Source organism: Anolis sagrei, chromosome Y (genome assembly GCF_037176765.1).
Source record: "Anolis sagrei isolate rAnoSag1 chromosome Y, rAnoSag1.mat, whole genome shotgun sequence".
Lineage (NCBI taxonomy): Eukaryota > Metazoa > Chordata > Lepidosauria > Squamata > Dactyloidae > Anolis > Anolis sagrei.
The window spans coordinates 63,978,947-64,002,605 of NC_090035.1; the positions used below are offsets into that span (position 1 = coordinate 63,978,947).

The 23,659-nt window shown below is 42.6% G+C and overlaps 1 protein-coding gene across 1 annotated transcript in view; it reads right to left on the reverse strand.

The window, feature by feature from the left end:
- LOC137095304 (sodium channel subunit beta-1-like) overlaps positions 1 to 23,659 on the reverse strand; it is a 47,968-nt gene that overhangs the window by 8,508 nt on the left and 15,801 nt on the right. Inside the window, exons 2-3 of the mRNA XM_067461775.1 lie at positions 6,925 to 7,091; positions 975 to 1,218 (exon numbers count right to left, since the gene is read on the reverse strand). Of these exons, the coding sequence (XP_067317876.1) occupies positions 975 to 1,218; positions 6,925 to 7,091 (411 nt within the window). The remainder of the gene's footprint in view (positions 1 to 974; positions 1,219 to 6,924; positions 7,092 to 23,659) is intronic.

Below are 23,659 nucleotides of genomic sequence, written 5' to 3' on the forward strand. Positions count from 1 at the left end.
ATGATGATGATGATTATTATGCCACAGGCTACAGCAAGGCACTGTTTGTACCATGTATCTGAAGCACACAATTATAACACCATAACTCCGACTCTAACTCCCACGGCAACGCCCTATATGATCAAGGCTCATCCCTTTAGTGAGCTACTAGTGCTCTCTGGCTCTAAATGCCCCTCCCTAAACCATAAATCCCAGGATGTTGCCATGGCAATTACAGTGAAATCATGCTGCTGGTGCATACCAAATGATTTTGACCACAGTGGTCATAACCTGAGTGTGCTAACTAGAGGTTATAATAAGAGTCGCAGTCTAAAACATCTGCAAAAACCCTGCATCTGCATTCCTTTAGTGCCTTGCTGAATTCTAGAGACTTTGGCTGGATCTACACTGCCATATAATCCAGATTAGCTGCTTTGAACCGGATTATATGAGTCTACATTTCCATATAATCTAGTTCAAAGTAGATAATTTGGATTTCACATGGCAATGAAGGGGCCTAAGAGAAAGGTGTGTTAATTTCAAACCGTAAGATGGAACAAGTCCGGTATCAGGTATCCCTTTTTACAGGAATAGACAGAACCAAAATAATTTCAGATGTATATCAAAGCATGTCCAGAATCCTCCACCAGATACAATTAGCTGCCACTAAAAAATCAATTAAAACCTAAATTGATTAATTTGCAAATTAATCCAACACAAACTTGTGGGCTTCTAATAGACATCTAGTTATTCACTACGGTAGCAAGATGCTGGATGATACAGACCACGGATGGGAATCATAATGTTTCTATGCATCACTGGATTGCAAGTCTCAGCATCCCTACTCAACACAGTTAATAGTGAAGACTATTGGACATTACAATAAGGCAAAATCTGGAAGACATATTTTACATTGGTCCACTACCTGCCAAGCCCATATTCCTCTCTTCCCATTCCAGCTCTTTCATCCACAGCTCCATTGTTTTCACACTTACCTTTCTCTACCACGTCAAGGTGGACGGTTTTGTTGACCATGACATTGTGTGTATGGTCATTTGCGAAAAGGAGTGTGCGGTTGACACTGCAGATATAGTCTCCCTCCTGGTCGAAGGTCACATTCAGCAGCATAATGGAAAGCTCCTGCAAATCTGGCGTGTGTTTAGTGCCTTCCCAGGCAACCAGCTCTTCAAAGCGGGGGTCCAACACTTTGAGTTTATTATAGGCATCGTAGTGGAGGATCTGGTGCAGAGACAGGATGAGACTGAAGTTAAAGCTAGGAAAAACAGACCTACAACCACTTGTTAAATCTAGACAAAAGCTGGAGCTACACTGCCATATAATCTAGAGTATGACAGTGTAGGGTTTTGTTTTTGTTTTTTTTTGTCATGTCAGGAGCAACTTGAGAAACTGCAAGTCACTTCTGGTGTGAGAGAATTGGCCGTTTGCAAGGACGTTGCCCAGGGGAGGCCCGGATGTTTTATTTTTAATGTTTTACCATCCTTGTGGGAGGCTTCTCTCATGTCCCCGCATAGAAAGCTGGAGCTGATAGAAGGTGCTCATCCACGCTCTCCCCAGATTCGAACCTGCAACCTGTCGGTCTTCAGTCCTTCAGTTTAACCCACTTCAGTTTAACCCACTGCGCCACCAACAGTAGGTGGAATCAGAGGAGAGTCATTGTTCCAGCAAAAACCATTTATGTAAGGTCAATACTTATGTGTCGTTGATTCAAGGAGTCTCAGTCTGGATCTACACTGCCATATAATCCAGTATCCGGGAATGTTAAATTGCCTTTTTGTCTGTCTATATATGTTGCATGTCTAACTGGTATTGAATGTTTGCCATGTGTGTTGTACTCCGCCCTGAATCCCCTGTGGGGAGAGAAAGGTAAATAAATACTGTAAATAAATAAATATCTGATCCCAGATTGAATGGGATTATATGGCAGTGTAGAATCCTATAATACAGTTCAATATAAGGAGCTGTGGTGGCACAATGGGGTAAATCCTTGTGCCGGCTGAACTGCTGACCTAAAGGTCAGATGTTCAAATCTGTGAGACAGGGTGAGCTCCCATATGTCAGCTCCAGCTTCCCATACAAGGACATGAGAGAAGCCTCGCACAGGATGGTAACACATCAAGGCCTCCCCTGGGCAATGTCTCTGCAGACAATCAGTTCTCTCACCCCAGAAGCAACTTGCAATTTCTCAAGTCGCTTCTGACACGATAAAAAAAAATCCAGTTCAATGTAATTCAATCTGCATTATATAGCAGTGTAAATTGGGCCTCTGTAACCCCCCTCCTCTGTCTCTCTCTCTCTTTTCAGGTGCTTCCTAAATGGTTACTCATTTATGCAGTTAGCAAAAATAGTCCCAGGAACAGCTGTCTGGAATACACAGTACCTGGGAATTGGTAAGCTGCAAGGCCATTTTTAAAGGAATGTAATAGAGCTGTTCCTGCAGAGTGCTGGGAGAAGCTTGTTTTGTCCAGGGATGGCTTTAACTGTGGGAGCTGTAAAAATGCATATTCATCCTATTTATTAATTAGATCTACAATGAGTAACCCCCAGTACTAATTTCCTGAAGCCCTAAATGAGCAATTCATTTGCACCTTTTTATTCAGAATGATAATTCGATTGGCCATTAAAATTAAGACTTCAAAACATATAGGAGTCTAATGTCTAGATTCAGGGAAATGATGTTACCCCTCTATTCTGCCTTGGTCAGACCACACATGTAATCACGCTGTCCAATTCTGGGCACTGAAATTGAAGGGAGATGTTGACAAGCTGGAACATCTCTCTTCAATTGTGACTAAAATGATCAAGGGTCTGCACAACAAACACTATGAGGAGCGGCTTAAAGAGACGGGCATGTTTAGCCTGCAGTAGAGAAGTCTGAGGGGAGGGCAACTAAAATGATCAAGGGTCTGGAGAACAAGAACTATGAGGACATTAAGTCTAGTCGTGCCAGACTCTGAGGATGGTGCTCATCTCAATTTCTAAACCAAAGAGCCAGCGTTGTCTGTAGACACCTCCAAGGTCATCTGGCCAGTATGACTGCATGGAGCACCATTACCACCCTGCAAAAGCAGTACTTATTGATCTACTCACACCTGCATGTTTTCGAACTGCTAGGTTGGCAGAAGGTGGGGCTAACAGCAGGAGCTCACCCCACTCCCCGGATTCAATCTGCCAACCTTTCTGTTAGCAAGTTCAACAGCTCAGTGGTTTAATCCGCTGAGCCACCAGGGAACAACCACCTTCCAAAGCACAAATTCAAATTTCAGAATTTGTTAGAATTCAGAATAGATTAGAGAGACAATTGGCCAAAACTAACAAAGTGAAGTTCAACAGGGACAAATGCGAGATACTCCACTTAGGGAGAAAAAAAATGAAATGCAAAAATACAGAATGGGGGACGATGCCTGACTCGACAGCAGGACGTGTGAAAATGATCGTGGACAACAAGTTAAACAATGTCATGCAGCGGCAAAATAGCCTATGTGAATTTGGCCTGCATAACTAAGGAGTATAGTGTCTAGATCCAGGGAAGTCTTGCTACCCCTCTATTCCGCCTTGGTTAGACCACACCTGGAATCAAACTGTGTCCAATTCTGGGCACCACAATTGAAGGGAGATGTTAACTATAAGCTGGAATGTGTCCAGAGGAGGGCAGTTAAAATGATCAAGGGCCTGGAGAACAAGCCCTATGAGGAGCGGCTTCAAGAACTGGGCATGTTTAGCTGCAAAAAAGAAGGCTGAGAGGAGACATGATGAGAGCCATGTATAAATATATGAGGGGAAATCATAGGGAGGAGGGAGGGAGCCTCTTTTCTGGAGACTAGGATGCAAAACAATGTCTTTGAACTACAGGAATGGAGATTCCACCTGAACATTAGGAAGAACTGAGCTGAGAGCTGTTCTGCAGTGGCACTCTCTGCCCCAGACTGCGATAGAGCTCCTTCTTAGGAGGCTTTTAAACAGAGGCTGGATGGCCATCTGTTAGTGGTGCTTTGATTGTGGTTTTCCTGCTTCTTGTCAGGAGGTTGGAGTGGATGGCCCATGAGGTCTCTTCTAACTCTATGATTCTATGATCTATTGACCTTATCACACTAGCGAATTAATCCACTTTAAATCGGATTTCTGCCTCCTGCAGAATTCTGGGGTTTGTAGTTTAAGGAGGAGCCTTTAACAGCCTCACTAAACTACAAACCCCAGAATTCTGCAGGAGTCAGAAACCAGATTTAAAGTGGATTCATTCTCTAGTATGATGAGGTCTTGAGTCTCATTTGCACTACAGCTCCCAGAATCCCTCAGCTACAGCCATACAGGCTGAGGGACTCACAAAGTGGTAATAAAAAAAACCTTTCTAAGGCTTGGAGAAGACTCAAAAACACAATTAATATGTACACACAGCCTTTTTTTAAGTGGGTAGTAGTCTCAGTTACATAGTTTATGTATTGGCAGCAGCTTCTTGCATGCCTATATTATATGCATCTTGCAAATAAGCTAAGGGGAAGATTGATATTCTTTAACCATCAGCACCAGATGGCAGTGGAATGAGGGTTCAAAGTACTTTGATTCTTTGATCAGCAGGGATGATGACCTCACTTGCAACCACTATTTTCTTAGGAATATACCACGAGGGCCACTCAACAGCTATTAGGGCCAAAGCATGATGGAACTGTGCCTGGATGAAGTTAGAATGGAAGGAGATCCACCCATCAGCTGCTGGGCAAGGACAGGATAAAGCTGTGACTGACCACTGCCTCATGGTGTTTCTGCACAAATTATGCAATGGAGGTCAAAGTTGATTTAAGGGCAGGGTGTCCACAAAACACATCCTCCCAATGCACACTGTAAAGCATTTCAAGCCAAAAAAGCACCTTTTAAAAACTCAGAAAGTCTAGAATAGGTCAAATATTATTTTGTGTGTCAGGAGCAACTTGAGAAACTGCAAGTCGCTTCTGGTGTGAGAGAATTGGCTGTTTGCAAGGACGTTGCTCAAGGGCCACCTGGATGTTTTCCCATCCTGTGGGAGGCTTCTCTTATGTCCCCGCCTGGGAAGCTGGAGCTGACAGAGGGTGCTCATCCATGCTCTTCTCGGATTTGAACCTCCAACTTTTTGGTCTTCAGTCGTGCCGGCACAAGGGTTCAGTCCACTGCACCACCGGGGGCCAAATGATTATTTTATTTATTTATTTACCGTATTTCTATCCTGTCACTTCTCAACCCCCGAAGGGGGATGCAGGACGGCTTATAATGGGAACCATTACAATGCCACTACATAACAATTACAATAATAAAACCACAATGGAACATAAGTCATAGTTAAAAACAACACAGAAGCAATATTAAAACCATAAAACAATCTCATCAGCCATATCGCCGTTCCAGTCAATGTCCTTCTAAAGCGCTGCTTGCATCTATTGTCTGAAAGTCTGGTCACAAAACCATGATTTTAATTTCTTTCGGAAAGCCAGGAGGGAGGGAGCAGATCTTACCTCAGTCAGGAGTGTGTTCCATAGGCGGGGAGCCACCACCAAGAAGGCCCTGTCTCTCGTCCCCGCCAGACGCATCTATGCTGTTGATGGGAGCGAGAGCAGGGCCTCCCCAGATGATCTTAGATTACAAGGTGGGACGTAGGGGTAGATGCATTCAGACAAGTAAGCTGGGCCAGAACCATATAAAGCTCTATAATGCACTGCAACCAATCGGCATCCCATGCAGGGCTTGAGTCCAAGAGTGAAAATGTGGAATGCATGTCTGGACAAACTCTTGAAGATCTTTAGAAACCACCAAAACATAGCTAGCCAGAAAGCAAACAAATGCTCCCCCAGGAGGGAAACTACAGCTTTCCCATGGGGATGCTTACCTTCTGCCTCTTTGTTCTCATTTCCTGTGCCCTAGCTATAGTCTAATGCTGATCCCAAATGGATATGAACATCAGCGCATCTCAGAGGACTGGTTAGGAAAAAAAAACTATTTTCCACAAGCTGTCTAGTGACAGATACTGCAATTCCTAGGCTTGGTTCCAATTCACATTCAGACAATACTGTGTCCGCCATCCCAACCTCGAACCAGTTCCTGGGGGTATTTGTGCAAGCGCTGCACAGCCAAACCAGTTTGGTTTAATCAACCTCCAAAGTGCATTATAGTGTTTGTGTGGACACCATGAGGATCTGGTATATGTGTGTGGATTTGCCATGTTGTGGTGTGATATCTTTGGTTTAAATATTATGTGGGCACTTTTTTATTAGAACTTTACAAAAGTTCTAGTAATTTGTCTTCGAGCAACTTATATTGGAGTCGTTGTCATTATACCAGCCTAAGGTTTTGCATAAGGAAGGATTCAGAATCTTCTTTTCACAACACCTCTTCACTCAGGACTTCATCCCACAAGAGGGGGGAAAGTGGAGGGACCCGTCTTACCCCGTTTCCTCCCGTTTTCTGGGATGGCCAGTCACCCCACATGCTTTCTGCATCAATGTCTGTCTTTCTCCCACTTTCCTCCATTTGACAGAAAGATTGATGGCTCTGTTTCTGTGCGCTGTGGAAAAAGGGTCCCACCAGAAGTGACCTTACGCTATGTGATAACCTCTGTGGGCCTCCCATGGGACTATTGTTTCTAAAGCACATGGAAATGGAGCCATGGGATGAAGTCCTCAGTGCAGAACAGCAGCTAAATGCTACTGTGAAGCAATTCTGATCCCTTTCTCTTTCAGCCACTGTCTGAATGTAGGGGTGTAACCCGCCATCTTCCGGTTGCTCAGAGGGCTCAGAGGTCCTAGCTCCTTATAATGCCACCCCCTAGTATCTACTGCTTGAGGTAGACAATGTAGAGTCAATCACACCTGAGATGCCAAGATAAGAAAGGGCATTATTTCCCACCCACTGCCCTTACTCTCTGCCCACCACTGCTTGCTTCTCCTTTACCACAACACGCACATGGTCAAACTCTTCTGTCCCCTGCTGCTTGAAGTACCAGTCGGTGAAGGCCTCGGCCTCTGTCTCACTGCGCTTCTTACATGAGATGCACCGAATCCTGAAAGTTTCACCAGCCACGGCTTCGGTTTCTGACTCTACTTCCACGCAGCCACTGTGGCACAATGTCACTGCGAAGAGGAAGAAAGAAAGAAGTTATATGATAAGTACCAAATGGTAAAGAAAGTAAAGGTAAAGGCTTCCTTTGATATTAAGTCTAGTCCTGTCCGGCTCTGGAGTATGGTGTTCATCTCCATTTCTAGGCCGAAGAGCTGGCATTGTCCGTAGACACCTCCTAGGTCATGTGGCCAGCATGACTGCATGGAGCACCATGACATTCCTGCTGAAGCGGTACCTACTGATCTACTCACACTTGCATGTTTTCAAATTACTAAGTTGGCAGAAACTGGACCTAACAACAGGAGCTCACCCCACACCTCAAAAACTCATCCTTTATGTCCAGCCTCTGCCATATTAGCCTGTCAACTTTTGTATTGCGACAGCCATATTTTTCTTTCTTTTCCTTGTCTTGCCAGTTGGCAAAGACTTTCTCATTAAATAGTTATTCAACTTGGTATGAGTTGAAGCATGTACAATAAGCCAGCTATTTCTTAAGTGGGTTGTTGTTTAATATTTTGAATTTATGTACTGTGAAAGCTGGGCAAAAAAGTTGGTTGGAAGGGAATTAATTCATTTGAAATGTGGTACAAGAGGAGAGTTCTGTATACACCCAGGACTGCCACAAAGACAAATAAATGAGTCCTATAGTAAATTAAGTCTGCATCCCACCCAGAAGCCGAGATGAGCAAACTGAAATTGTCACCGTTTGGAGATACCCTGGGAAGGCATGATTCACTAGAATAGACATGGGCAAACTTCGCCCCTCCAGGTGTTTTGGACTTCAACTCCCACAATTCCTAACAGCCTACCGGCTGTTAAGAATTGTGGAAGTTGGAGTCCAAAACACATGGAGGGGCGAAGTTTGCCCATGCATGAATTAGAAAGGCAATGATGCTTTGCAAAGTGGGCAGGACTGAAGACTGACAGGTCACAGGTTTGAATCCGGGGAGAGCACAGATGAGCTCCCTCTGTCAGCTCCAGCTTCCCATTGCAGGGACATGAGAGAAGCTACCCATAAGGATGGTAAAACATCAAAACTTCTGGACATCCTCTGGGCAATGTCCTTGCAGATAGCCAATTCTCTCACACCAGAAGCGACTTGCAGTTTTTCAAATCGCTCCTAACATGAAAAAAAAAGCTTTTTATTTTATTGGTGGTTTTGTTATGTTTTTAACTGTTGTATGGAGCATTTGTTTTAACCTACAGCTGGTATAATTTTTTCCAGGCACTGCAAGTCCCAGACTGGAAAAAGGGCAGAATATAAATAAATAAATAAATAAATAAATAAAGTAATAGGGCTCTCAGATTAAGATAGGAAAATGGCAGGTCATCATGGGCACTGTTTCCTGGAGCAACTGTTTCCTGGTATGGGCCAGATGGGAGACAGCCTGCCAGTAAAGCCCATAGTACTAATTGTGGCACTGCTGTCATTGCTGCTTGCAATGACAGCTGGCTGCAGGCCCATGTGAGGAACATGTGGCTTCTATGGGAGTTATTTATTTATTGTGTCAGAAGCAAATTGAGGGTACAAATATAATGCAGTTAAAAACACAAACAAAGTTAAACTTGGCTTTATACTAAATGTCCTTTGACCAGAAGCTGGCCACTTGGAGTGCCTCTGGTGTTGCCGTGAGAAAGTCCCCCATTGTGCATGTGGCAGAGCTCAAACTGCATTATAGTTGGTGGTCTTTGGTTTGCTCTTCTCCACACTTGCATGTCATGGACTCCACTTTGTAGCCCCATTTCTTAAGGTTAGCTCAGCATCTCGTAGTGCCAGAGCACAGCCTGTTCAGTGCCTTCCAGGTCGTTCAGTTTTCTGTGTGCCCAGGTGGGAGTCTCTCATTCGTTATCAGCCACTGTTTGAAATTCCAGGTTTTTGCCTGCCACTTTTGGTCTCTCACTTGCTGAGGTGTTTCTGCGAGTGTCTCTGTAGATCTTAGAAAACTATTTCTTGATTTAAGCCGTTGGCATGCTGGTTGATATCTGAACAGAGGATGGCTGGAGATGTTAATGCCTTGTTCCTTTCATTACAGGCTGCTATTTCCCGGAGGATGTCAGGTGGTGCAATACTGGCTAAACAGTATAATTTCTCCAGTGGAGTAGGGCGTTCATCCGGAGAGGCCCTGCTCACGATCCCACCTGCATTGCAGGCGCATCTGGTGGGGACGCGAGACAGGGCCTTTTCTGTGGTAGCCCCCCGACTCTAGAACTTCCTCCCTAAAGATATCAGACAGGCCCCTACCTTGGCAGTCTTTAGGAAGAACTTGAAGACCTGGCTGTTCCAATGTGCCTTTCCAGAATAGGAAAACTCCAGTAACATGTCCCAGAAGCACTTTATTAGAGTTTAAGATTGCCCGCACACTGCACTTACCCTAAAATCCGATATAGGACCTGTCACATCAGCACTTTTAACCTGTACCCATTACATTGGCCTGGCCCTGTTTTTGGTGTTTTTGGTGTTTTTGGTGTATTGTTTTATTGTTTTGTTGTTTGATATTGTTTTAATTGCTTTGATTGGCTTTAAGTTGTGTATTTTGTTATGCTATGTTTTTATTGAGGCCTTGGCCTGTGTAAGCCGCATCGAGTCCTTCGGGAGATGCTAGCGGGGTACAAATAAAGTTAATAATAAATAATAATAGTAGACATCCTGGGAGAATGCGGCATGTCTCATTAAGAGCCACATCCACTGGTGAGATGTATTCCACCCTGGGCATGCATATTCAGCAGCAGAGTAGCAAAGCGCAAGGGCAAATGTCTTCACTGTGTCTGGTTGTGATCCCCAGGTTGTACCAGTCAGCTTTTGTATGATATTATTTCTAACACCCACTTTTTGCTTGATATTCAAGCAGTGCTTCTAATAAGTCGGAGCACGATCCAGAGTAACTCCCAGGTATTTTGGTGTGCTGCAATGCTCCAGTGGGATTTGTTTCCAGGTAATCCTGAAAGCTTGAGATACTTGTCTGTTCTTAAGGTGAAACGCACATGTCTACATTTTAGATGGATTAGGAATCAGCTGGTTTTCCCTATAATATGCATGACTGAATAATAATAGGGAATGACTGAATGCAATGAGAAAAATAATAATCTTTTGCAAAAGCCTCAACACCTTGATTGTCAGGTTGTAAAATAAGGTTCATATCCCTAATGTTTCAGGAACGCATATATCCTATAATTCAAGTTAATTCATCCAGAATCAAAATTTCCCCATCAGCAATTTAACCATAGCTCTATATTCCGATTAATACAAAGATGAGCCATAAAGTCTAACAACAACTAATAACAAATAACAATTCTAGGCCTGAGACAAAGTCTGGATCTACACTGGCATATAATACAGTTTGAAATGCATTGAACTGCATTATATGGGTCTACACCAAGTATGGGCAAACATTGGCCATGGATTGGGTTGGATTTGTAGTGGTCGAGTTACTCAGACATGAAAAACAGTCACTGGGACAAATTGGCGCTGGCAGGTGTCACCATTTTCTGTCTCTCTTGCTGATCGATGCTGGAAGGATCCTCCTCAAGGCCACTGTTTCACCATCTGCGGGAAGCAAGTGCTACTTCTCACCCGCTCCCTAACTGAGCCCAGGCTCTTGTTTCAAAGGGGGGGGGGGGAGAAAAGGTTTTATATCTTCTTAGATCTGCCAGTGTTGCTTCTGCCACTTTCCCAGATAAGCACCCGCTCCCAGAAGAGCCCTGCTGGTGACAGCATTGCTTGCTCCGAGGTTGGAAGAAGACACCCAGCATGTGATCACAAATGGCCCTTTTTTAAGCCTGAAAAAGCCCCCCTTGGCTTATAGTCGAGTTAAGGTTATCTATTGTTTTGCTCTGTTATTTGAAACACAACAAGATTAGTGCACAACAAACAAGATCACTCTGCTGGATGTTGTATTGGATCACACATCGGACACTTCCCAAGTGTCTAGGACTGTGTGATGTATCGGTGAATAATGATCCAAGTAGGGTGGCCTTTTGCAGCTGGCAGATGGTAATTTTGTCAGCGTTGATTGTGTTTAAGTGCAGGCCAAGGTCTTTAGGCACTGCACCTAGTGTGCCGATCACCACTGGGACCACTTTTACTGGTTTGTGCCAGAGTCTTTGCAGTTCGATCTTTAAATCCTCATATCATGTCAGTTTTCCAGTTGTTTCTCTTCAATCCTGCTGTCGCCTGGGATTGCAACATCGACCATCCACACTCTGTTTTTTAACACAATCGTGAAGTCAGGAGTCTTGTGCTCCAAAACTGTCAGTCTGAATTCAGAAGTCACAGAGTAGTTTGACATGTTCCTTTTCTTTAACTTTTTCTGGCTTGTTATCCCACCAGTTCTTTGTCGCAGGCAGAAGGTATTTGTGGCACAAGTTCCAATTAATCATCTGAGCAACAGTGTTATGCCTCTGTTTATAGTCTGTCTGCGCAATCTTCTTGCATGCAGCTGAGGATGTGATCTATGGTTTCATCTGCTTCCTTGAAGAATCTACATTTGGGATCTGTTGTAGATTTTTCAATTCTGGCTCTGATGGCATTTGTTTTAATGGCTTGTTCTTGGGCTGCCAGAATCAGGCCCTCCGTCTCCTTTTTCAAAGTTTCATTTGTGAACCACAGCCATGTTTTTTCTTTGTTAATTTGGCTCTCAATTTTTCTCAGGAACTATCCATGGAGATCCTTCTTTTGCCAGTTTTCTCTTCTGCTCTGCATTGTGTTTTTACAATATTCACTTTTTTCTTTTGCACTTTAAGCAGTTTATTATTATTATTATTATTATTACACTTACATTATTTTACTCTATTATTATTACATTTATTATTTTACTCTATTTATTATTGCATTTATTATTTTACTCTTTCTTCTTCTTATTATTATTACAGATATTATTTTACGGTATTTACTATTGTTATTATTACATTTATTATTTTACTCTATTATTACTGTTACTATTATATTTTCACTATTTTACTCTATTATTTTTATTTTATTACATTTATTATTTTACTCGATTATTATTGGAAGGATACGTCAGCACGTTTACATTGAAGAAGGTTAGAATAATGGCTTAATCAGAGTTGGACAGTCTTATCTTAAATTACAGTTGTATGTAAATATTCTAAAACATTTAACCTACTGATGCCTCAATTAAGTTAATTGTATTGGTATCTATTTTTATTTTTGAAATTTACCAGTAGTTGCTGCATTTCCCACCCTCGGCTTCAAATGTATTGAAAAGTCAATACATTTTCCCAGTTTTTTGTGGTAAAATTATGTGCCTCAGTTTATATTTGAGTCAGCTTATACTTGAGTATATACAGTACCTTAAAAGAGTCCTCCTTCCTACTTAAAAAATACATCTGGATGCAAAATGTGTGGTTCAAAAATGTGTCATTTGAAAAATGAGGAGGGGATTTGGATCTGCAGTTGGAAAGATGAGCTGGTAAATTAAGACATATGTTTTGCATTGGACGCAGGCGACTGGGATGGAAAGTTCTAAGAGCATGAGGTTGCAGAAGCCCGGCGGAAGTGCTAAAAGCATTCAAGGATTACTGTAAACATAGACAAGGATCACTTTCAACACAACTTAATGTCAGAATTATATACAGCAGAGAAGTTTTAAACTTATGAGCCTTTTTCAGTGGGAAAAAGGAGACCATTTAACAATTTCTTTTAAAATACTCTGTGGCAAGAGCTGGGAAAAAAGCCACAGAGTGGAAAGGCTATCTACTAGGGCTGGGCGGTTTCGTTCGTTAATTTCGTAATTCGTTAATAATTCGTATTTAAAGTAGCTTACGATCCGATATTGAACCATTCAGGAGCAACTAAAAATCGAAACGAATTTTTAAAATTTATTTCGTATTGTTTCGTAATTGTTTTGTAATTGTTTCGAAATCGTTTCGTTATTATTTCGTTATTATTTCCGTATGTCTGGTGCAAGTTTTATAGTTGTTGTTTGTTTTATCAGTGATAAAAAAATAAATTATCACACCAACAGTCAACAACAGAGGGAGAGGGAAGCTTCAGAAGTTCCCCCTGTCCCATTTGGAGGGTTTTTTAGCGTATTGCGCAATCGCGTCCGCCATTAACGAATCGATTCGTTATTGTTTCGAAATTGTTTTGTAATTTCCGAAATTTCGTAAATATCGAACTTTTTTAAAGAAAAAATTCGGAATTCTTTTAAAAAACGAAACGCAAAAACCCCCTAAAAACGAATTGAGTTTAGAAACAATTTTTTCCGTGGTTGCCCAGCCTCACTATCTACTGTTATCTATCAATCAATCAATCAATCTGGGGAGCTCCTGGTGGCGCAGTGGGTTAAAACACTGATCTGCTGATCAAAAGGTTGCAGGTTCGAATCCAGGGAGCGGCATGAGCTCCTGCTGTTAGCCCCAGCTTCTGGAAAGGTAATGGCTCTCCATGCAGTCATGCTGGCCCCATGACCTTGGAGGTGTCAATGGACAACGCTGGCTCTTCGGCTTAGAAACAGAGATGAACACCATTCCCCAGAGTCGGAAATGACTGGACTTAATCTCAGGGGAAAACCTTTAACTCTATCTATCGATCTATCGATCTATCTATCTTCTATATATATATAAATGTTCTGTTCGTTTTGAGTGACATCATAACTCAAAAACCACTGGACTAATTGCCACCAAATTTGGTCACAAGACACCTATTAACCCAAGGAGTGACCATCACTAAAAAAATGATTTTGTCATTTGGGAGTTGTAGTTGCTGGGATTTATAGTTAAACTAAAATCAAAAAGCATTCTGAACTCCACCAATGATTAAATTGAACCAAACTTGGCACGCAGAACTCTCATGACCAGCAGAAAACACTAGAAGGGTTTGGTGAACACTAACCTTGAGTTTTGGAGTTGTAGTTCACCTACATCCAGAGAGCACTGTGGACTCTAGACCAAGCTTAGCACAAATACTCTATATGTCCAAATATGAACACAGATGGAGTTTAGGGGAAATAGATCTAGACATTTGGGAGTTGTAGTTACTGGGATTCATAGTTCACCTACAATCAAAGAGCATTCTGAACCCCACCAACGATAGAATTGGGGCAAACTTCCCACACAGAACCCCCATGACCAACAGAAAATACTGTGTTTTCTGGTGGTCTTTGACAACCCTTTTGACACCTCTTCGTGACCCCCCCCCCCCAGGGGTCCCGACCCCCAGGTTGAGAAATGCTGCCTTCAGTCCAACTCCTTTCACCAGGGCAAGAAAACATAAAGTCCTCCTGACAAAGGGCCATCCAGCCATAGAGATAGATAGATAGATATGATTCACACACACACACACACACACATGTATATGACAGATATAGTATCATAGATTTGAAAGGGACCCCTAAAGAAGGACAATTATGTTGCATGTTCCAGAGTAGGCAAATCAGACAATCTCTACATCAACACTGACCAAGAAACAAGAAGAAATACTGTTTACCCACAAGCATAAAGAAATTACATATATTAGAAACCAACATTTTCTCATTACTTTATTTTCCAGATCACCAGACTGGGCCACAGCAATGTGTGGCAGGGGTCATATCATATCAGCAACCAAGATCAACTGCATATAGGCATGAGTAACTAGCAGGTAAGAGTGATAGAGGTGTAATGCAATAGTGTGGTTACCAAAAATGGAAGTACAAAAATTAGACAGGCGATGTCACTGCTTGTGTCCTAGCAGGTTATGTTGTTTCTTTCCCTTCCCCCGTCTGAAGCCTTTCTTCCATCACAGCAATCACAGCCTGCAAGCCTGAAGGACAGGGACTTTGCTGACCGCAGCACACACAATGCCCAAGCCGCAGCATTTTATGCATCACCGTCTCTCTTGCAAAGACTTCAGCACAGATCAATGAGCGGACCATCCTAGGTGACAGTTAGCAAGATATGCAGTTCAGACTCTGGCCTTTCATAGCAAGGACTTAAGGACAACATTCTTAAATAGCCAGACTCCTAGGAATTGTCTCTGTGAAACCAGATGTTTGTGGAGGTTTGATCCAATTGTAGGTATTTAAGGGCATCAGGGGAGAAAAGTGAGTGAGATGTCTTCAATTGGCCATCTTCCAGGTTTAGCACAGCAGGCTAAACTGCTGTGCTGCAGAACAATCCTGCCAATCAAAAGGTCAGTAGTTCAATCCCAGGTCAGGGTGAGCACCCATCGTTAGCCCCAGCTCACCTGCCCACCTAGAAGGTCGAAAGCAGAAATGTGAGTACCACTTTTAGCGGGGAGGTAATAAAGGCATCCTTAAGGAAATTGATCGAAGGAAAGCTCCTCAGCATAGAAGATGGATGCTGGAGTCGAGCACAGCATCCAAGATGCTAGAAATAAGATGGGAAAAACTACCTTTATCTCTGTTTGTGTTGTCTATCTTTGTTAACTGTATAATCGACATTAATAATCGACCAGCCTGGGTCAAAGTGAGCTCCCAACCATTAATAGTCTAGCTTGCTGTCGACCTGTGCAGCCTGAAAGACAGTTGCATCTGTCAAGTAGGAAATTTAGGTACCACTTTATGTGGGGAGGCTAATTTAACTAATTTACAACACCATAAAAAACCTTCCAGCAGCATGCAGAAGAATGAGGAAGTACTCCATCAATGGACTTGGTGTTACAAGTGGACGGTGAAGTGGCAGCTCCCCCTGTGGCTGGAATCAAGCATACCCTCATGAAGCCGGAAAAGTTGGGATGTTAAATTGCCTCTGTGATTGTCTATATATGTTGTATGTCTAATGGCATTGAATGTTTGCCATGTATATGTACATTGTTATCCACCCTGAGACCCCTGTGGGGTGAGAAGAGCAAAATATAAATACTGTAAATAATAATAATAATAATAATAATAATAATAGCCATATGTGTGTTCTTTAAGCCACTCTGGGTCCCCTTCAGGGTGAGAAGGGCGGGATATAAATACTGTAAAATAAATAAATAAATAAATTCCTCCCTACCCTCAGGGATCCCATTGCTTCCTTTGTTATCTCTCCAGGACAACTTAACAACTTAAAATACACCACTCATGAAAAGAGGGTACCACCATGCAAAGCCATAATATTAATATTAATTAATTAATATTAATTAATATAATATGCAAAGAGAAAAAAGGCATAATATTAGAATTGAAAAATGGATGCCCTGAGCACATTCTGAGCCTGAGAGTTTGTTTTCACTGTCAAAAAAGAAAATAAACACAGAACCCTTTCAGCAGCCTCATTTAGTTGGGAAACCTTCACTTGCTGTTGCTATAATTGAACGACGGAGAGTGCAAAAAACCCTTGCCTGAGTGGAAAACCCTTGGAAGATCTATTAAAAGATCCCAATGCACCTTCTGTTCACCCCATTCTACTACAATCCCAGTTTAGTTCAGGAGATGCAAAATAAGATGCTAGTTTTGTTGTTGCTGCTGCTGCTGTAGTATGCTTTCAGGTTGCTCCTAAGGCAAATCTATCTATGGCAAAAAAAAACTGATCAGGGGTCATTTACCTTTCCTGAACCTGAGAGCGTATGACTTGCGTATGTGTATGACAGATTAGAGAGATGGGCCAAAACTAACAAAGTGAAGTTCAACAGAGACAAATGCAAGATACTCCACATAGGCAGAAAAAAAATGAAATGCAAAGATAAAGAATGGGGGACGCCTGGCTCGAGAGCAGTACGTGTGAAAAAGATCTTGAAGTCCTTATGGATAGGAAGGCGAACATGAGCCAACAATGTCATGTGGTAACTAAAAAAGTCAGTGGGATTTTGGCCTGCATAAATAGAAGTATGTACAGTGTCTAGATCCAGGGAACTCATGCTATCCCTCTATTCTGCATTGGACAGACTACACCTGGAATATTGTGTCCAATTCTGGGCACTGCAATCGAAGGGAGATGTTGACAAGCTGGAATGTGTCCAAAGGAGGGCGACTAAAATAATCAACTACAAGAAAGGAGATTCTATCTGAACATTAGGAAGAACTTCCTGACCGTGAAAGCTGTTCAGCAGTGGAACTCCCTGCCCTGGAGTGTGGGAGAGGCTCCTTTTTTGGAGGCTTTTAAATAGAGGCTGGAAGGCCATCTGCTTTGAATGCAATTTTCCTGCCTCTTGGCAGGGGATTGGACTAGAAGGCCCACAAGCAATGTTGTGTCCAATCCTGGGCACTGCAATTGAAGGGAGATGTTGACAAGCTGGAATGTGTACAAAGGAGGGTGACTAAAATGATCAAGGGTCTGGAGAACAAGCCCTATGAGGAGCGGCCTAAAGAGCTGGGCATGTTTAGCTTGCAGAAGAGAAGGCTGAGAGGAGACATAATGAGGGCCATGTATAAATATGTGAGGGGAAGTCATAGGGAGGAGGGATCAACCTTGTTTTCTGCTGCCCTGGAGACATGGAACAATGGCTTCAAACTACATGAAAGGAGATTCCACCTGAACATGAGGAAGAACTTCCTCACTGTGAGAGCTGTTCAGCAGTGGAACTCTCTGTCTGGGAGTGTGGAGGAGGCTCTTTTTTTGGAGGCTTTTAAACAGAGGTTGGATGGCCATCTGTTGGGGGTGCTTTGAATGCGATTTTCCTCCTTCTTGGCAGGGGGTTAGACTGAATGGCTCATAAGGTCTCTTCCAACTCTGTTTCTATGATTCTATGCTCAAGGCCATCCAATGTGCCCCTACAACTGAGGATTTGAACCTTTGTTTCTCACAGTCCTAATTCAGTATTCAAAACACTGCACCACATAGCTTCTGATACGCTGATATAACATCCCTAACAATTACCTAACAATTAAATCCAACATATGCTAAAATGTGTCCAGTGGAAGAGACTATTGTACCAGCTGATGAAAATGCCCCCCACCATTATGTACGTAGTTCTAAATAAACCAATTCCTCCTAAGCCCCAAAGTTTGCCTCCTGGAACAAATAGCTGAAGTCAAAACACTGGGCCAACCCAAAACAAGATGGACCCAACCCTCAGACCAAGCTCACCCTTGCTGTATTCACAAACACCCCAAAGACATGAAACTCACTGTGTGACTTCAGCTTGGTCATTCTCTCTATCAAACTGATATGAGAGTAAAATGGGACGAAACAGAGCCATATATTCTGCCTTGCGCTTTTTGGAGATTATACAAATACAATTCATAAATACTTCATCATACTCAGTTGAGCTTCCTTCCCACCATATTTTTTTGTGTGTGTCAGAGCGCCTTGAGAAACTGAAAGTCGCTTCTGGTGTGAGAGAATTAACCGTCTGCAAGGATGTTGCCCAGAGAACACACGGATGTTTTGATGTTTTAGCATCCATATGGGAGGCTTCTCTCATGTCCCTGGATGGGGAGCTGGAGCTGACAGAGGGAGCTCATCCATGCTCTCCCCGGATTCGAACCTAGGATGTGTCGGTCTTCAGTCCCGCCGACACAAGGGTTTAACCCACTGTGCCTCCAGGGGCTCCATATGTGCCTCTAATGTGACAGGCCCAGGAATAAAATAGAGAATACACTGAGAATATGGAATAGGATAGAGTATAGGGGCCCTTTGTTGACGCAGTGGGTTAAACTGCTGAGCTGCTGAACTTGCTGATCGAAAGGTTGGCGGTTCGAATCCAGGGAGTGGGGTGAGCCCCCACTGTTAGCCCCAGCTTTTACCAACATAGCAGTTCGAAAACATGCAAATGTGAGTAGATCAATAGGTACCATTTCTGCAGGAAGGTAATGGCTCTCCATACAGTCATGCCAGCCACATGACCTTGGAGGTGTCTACGGACAACACTGGCTCTTGGGCTTTGAAATGGAGTTGAGAAGCACCCCCCAGAGTTGGACACGATTAGACTTAATGTCAAGGGAAACCTTTACCTTTACTTTTTATACATTGAGATATTCGCTGAAAACTCACAGCTAAAAATAAATCAAAAGCCCTAAACTATAATTAAAGCATTCCTTCCCATTGCATTGAGACTCTGCTCTGGAAATGCAGGGTGTTTTGGAAGGATCCTGCATAGAATTGTCAAGCTCAGAAGATCTCGAGAGATGAAACCGTCCTTCCTGAGCCCTGCCATTTAGGCATGAATCTGGAATCAACTCCACAGTACAGTGAAAGCACTGCAAATTTAATGATCAGAAATGGCCTCACCATTAGTTTTAAGTAGCACTATAAGGCATACAATCACCAAATGCACAGCTCCTACTTTTAGTACGAGCTGAGAGCATACATTCATATATTTTTTAAATTACAAAACATTTTAATTATTTTTTCCTGTGTAACACAAATAATTTCTTTTTAAGGATCTCCCTTTATTTCCATGTTATTTCAGTATTTCAGAGGTTGGAATCTTTTGCTATCATTGAACAGAACATGGAAATGTTTTTTGGACTAGAGCCACTGGAAACTTTAAGCCAGTTTGGCTAGTGTCCATTCTGGTGGTATTTAGAAATCCTAGTCCAAACATGAAACATTTCTAGTAGAAAGATTGATACTCAGCTATTTAACTTTTAGAAGACCTCGATGCTGCAGTAGGTTAAAGCACTGAGCTGCTGAGCTTATTGAACGAAAAGTCGCAGGTTCAAATCCAGGAAGCGGTCTGAGCTTCCACTGTTAGCCCCAGCTTCTGCCAACCTGGCAGTTCGAAAAACATGCAAATGTGAGTAGATCAGGAGGTACCACTCCGGCGGGAAGGTAACGGTGCTGCATGCAGCCCATGCTGGCCACATGACCTTGGAGGTGTCTACGGACAACACCGGCTCTTCGGCTTAGAAATGGAGATGAGCACCAACCAGAGTTGGACACAACTGGACTTAATGTCAGGGGAAAACCTGTACCTTTATTTAACATTTTCGTACAACTTGGAAATCAAGTTCTCCAGATAAGATTTTCTGATCCACTTTTACAAAATTCTTGGTCAGCATTGCTGTTTTTGCCTTGTTGATTTTAAATCCTGACACCTTTCGGTATTCTTTCAAAATAGGATCCAAACTCACACCTGTGTACAGAGGATCCTCTAAGAAAATCATTAGGAAGCTTTCAATTTAACAACTTTGGCCTTGTATTCTTACTCCTTTAGTGTCTTTTGCCATTGTTATGGCATTGTTCAAAACCTCTATCACCAGCAAAAATATCAATAGAGAAAGGGGATAACACTGTCTAGTCTGTGGATTGCTGTGAGTTTTTCGGTCTGTCTGGCCTTGTTCCAGAAGCATTATCTCCTGACATTTCACCCAAATCTATGGCAGGCATCCTCAGAGGTTGTGAGGTTTGTTGGAAACTAGGCAAGTGGAGTTTATATATCTGTGGAATAGTGCAATTGGACACCTTGATTAGCATTGAATGGCCTTGCAGCTTCAAAGCCTGGCTGCTTCCTGCCTGGGGGAATCCTTTGTTGGGAGGTGTTAGCTAGCCATGATTATTTCCTGCCTGGAATTCCCCTGGCTTTTGAGTGTTGCTCTTTATTTACTATATTGCTTTTAGAGGTTTTTTTAATACTCTAAAAAAACCCTCTAAAATCTAAAACAGTGGTTCTCAACCTTCCTAACGCTGCGACTCCTTAATATAGGTCCACATGTTGTGGTGACCCCCAACCATACAATTATTTTTGTTGCTACTTCATAACTGTCATTTTGCTACTATTATGAATTGTAATGTAAATATCCGATATGCAGCAGGATGTATTTTCATTCATTGGACCAAATTTGGCACAAATACCCAATATGCCCAAATTTGAATACTGGTGGGGTTGTGGGGGTTGATTTTGTCATTTGGGAGTTGCAGGTGATGGGATTTATAGTTCACCTCCAATCAAAGAGCATTCTGAACTCCACCAGCAATGGAATTGAACCAAACTTGGCACACAGAACTCCCACGACCAACAGAAAATACTGGAAGGGTTTGGCGGGCATTGACCTTGAATTTTGGAGTTGTAGTTCACCTACATCCAGAGAGCACTGTAGACTCAAACAATGATGGATCTGAACCAAACTTGGCATGAATATTCAATATGCCCAAATGTGAATATTGGTGGAGTTTGAGGAAAATAGACCTTGACATTTGGGAGTTGTAGTTGCTGGGATTTATAGTTCACCTACAATCAAAGAATATTCTGAACCCCACCAACGATAGAATTGGGCCAAACTTCCCACACAGATCCTCCATAATCAACAGAAAGCACTGTGTTTTCTGGTGGTCTTTGGCGACCCCTCTGACACCCCCTTGTGACCCCCCCAGGGGTCCCGACCCCCAGGTTGAGAAACACTGATCTAAAAGGTGGCCAATTGCAACATTCTCACTTGCCTCCAAGAGACAAGCCCTTCCACAGGAACACATCACTAGGATTCTATTGTAGCTACAATAACAACAGGGAATCCTGAGACCTGAAGTTTAGGAAAGAGTATTAAGAATGATCAGCCAGAGAGCTCGAATGCCTCACCAAACCACAAACCAAAGGATTCCATCAGTGTTGCCATGTACCGTAAGTTAAAGTCATATCATAGTGCTACAATTACAAAGTCTGAAAGGTCCCCGGAATATGATTCTAGGACAAGCATGAGCAAACGTTGGCCTTCCTCCAAATGTTTTGGACTTCAACTCCCACAATTCCTGGGATTTCTGGGAGTTGAAGTCCAAAACACCTGGAGGGCCGAAGTTTGCAAAGTCTGCTCTAGAAGTACTAAATCTAGTAGCGTTTTCACAAACTGAAACTGTTTCAATGTATTGTCGAAGGCTTTAATGGCCAGAATCACTGGGTTGTTGTGAGTTTTCCAGACTGTATGGCCATGTTCCAGAAGCATTCTCTCCTGACGTTTCGCCTGCATCTATGGCAGGCATCCACAGAGGTTGTGAGGTCTGTTGGAAACTAGGAAAATTGGGTTTATATATCTGTAGAGTGTGCAACAGATCTCACAACCTCTGAGGATGCCTCCCATAGATGCAGGCGAAATGTCAGGAGAGAATGCTTCTGGAACATGGCCATACAACCCGGAAACACACACAACAACCCAGTGAAACTATTCCATTTTGAAAATCAGCGTATAAATCCATACTTTCAAATGAACAGAAGAAAAAATTAGAACTATGCATTACCACTGGCTAATTCTTACGATGTAATTATTTTAAAGGCAGACATTTAGTATTGTTTTCAGTAGTTTTTCAAGCAAATTTGAATGTGTTTTGAAAATATTTTTATCCTTGTATTATTTTTATTTGTTTGTCACCTGGGAAGGCTTTGTCGACATCAAGGCTATACAAAAATATATTAAACTCAGACAGGTGGCAAAGAGGATGTTTAAAAAGACGGGACATCAGTGACGACATACAGTTTGCATGCTACGGAGAATTCCGCCTTTATTGCTGTATTTCTCCATCTGATTTCTTAGGAATTTCCCTTGACACATCACCTGAAACTCTGACAATAGCCCAAATAATAAATACATATACTACAGAAAAGTGTGGGTGGCAGCAGCTATTATATCACCCACTATTCTGCTATAGAGATGGTGGTTGGCATGACAAAATAGGCAAGAATTGTAAAAATGCGCAGGGAGGGAAAGTCAAAGCTAGGTCTCCCTAGCATATTCAGAAGGCATACAGTCCTTAAGTGTACAGCTCCTGCTTTTCGTACAACCTGAAACCATACATTCATATTTTCAAACAAAACAATTATAAAACATTTTCATTATTTTGCTGTCGAGGGCTTTCATGGCCAGAATCACTGGATTGCTGTAAGTTTTCCAGGCTATATAGCCATGTCCCAGAAGCATTCTCTCCTGATGTTTCACCCACATCTATATGGAGCCCCCGGTGGCGCAGTGGGTTAAACCCCTGTGCCGGCAGGACTGAAGACCGACAGGTCGCAGGTTCGAATCCGGGGAGAGACAGATGAGCTCCCTCTATCAGCCCCAGCTCCTCATGCGGGGACATGAGAGAAGCCTCCCACAAAGATGATAAAACATCAAATCATCCAGGCGTCCCCTGAGCAACATCCTTGCAGACAGCCAATTCCCTCACACCAGAAGCAACTTGCAGTTTCTCAGGGGAAACCCAGATGTTTTGATGTTTTACCATTCTTATGGGAGGCTTCTCTCATGTCCCCGGATGGGAAGCTGGAGCTGATAGAGGGAGCTCATCCACCTCTCCCCGGATTCGAACCTGCGTCCTGTCGGTCTTCAGTCCTGCTGGCACAGGGGTTTAACCCACTGCTCCATAATAATAATAATAATAATAATAATAATAATAATACTCAGTTCTTGTGGGTTTTTTCGGACTATATGGCCATGTTCTAGAGGCCTTCTCTCCTGATGTTTCGCCTGCATCTATGGCAAGCATGCTCAGAGGTAGTGAGGTCTGTTGGAACTAGGAAAATGGGTTTATATATCTGTGGAATGACCAGGGTGGGACAAAGAACTCTTGTCTGCTGGAGCTACATATGAATGTTTCAACTGACCACCTTTGATTAGCATTTGATGGCCTGGCAGTTGTTTGTTGTGGCTTGTTGATGCCTGGGGCAATCTTTTGTTGAGAGGTGATTAGATGTCCTTGATTGTTTCCTCTCTGTTGTTTTGCTGTTGTAATATTAGAGTTTTTTTTAATGCTGGTAGCCAGATTTTGT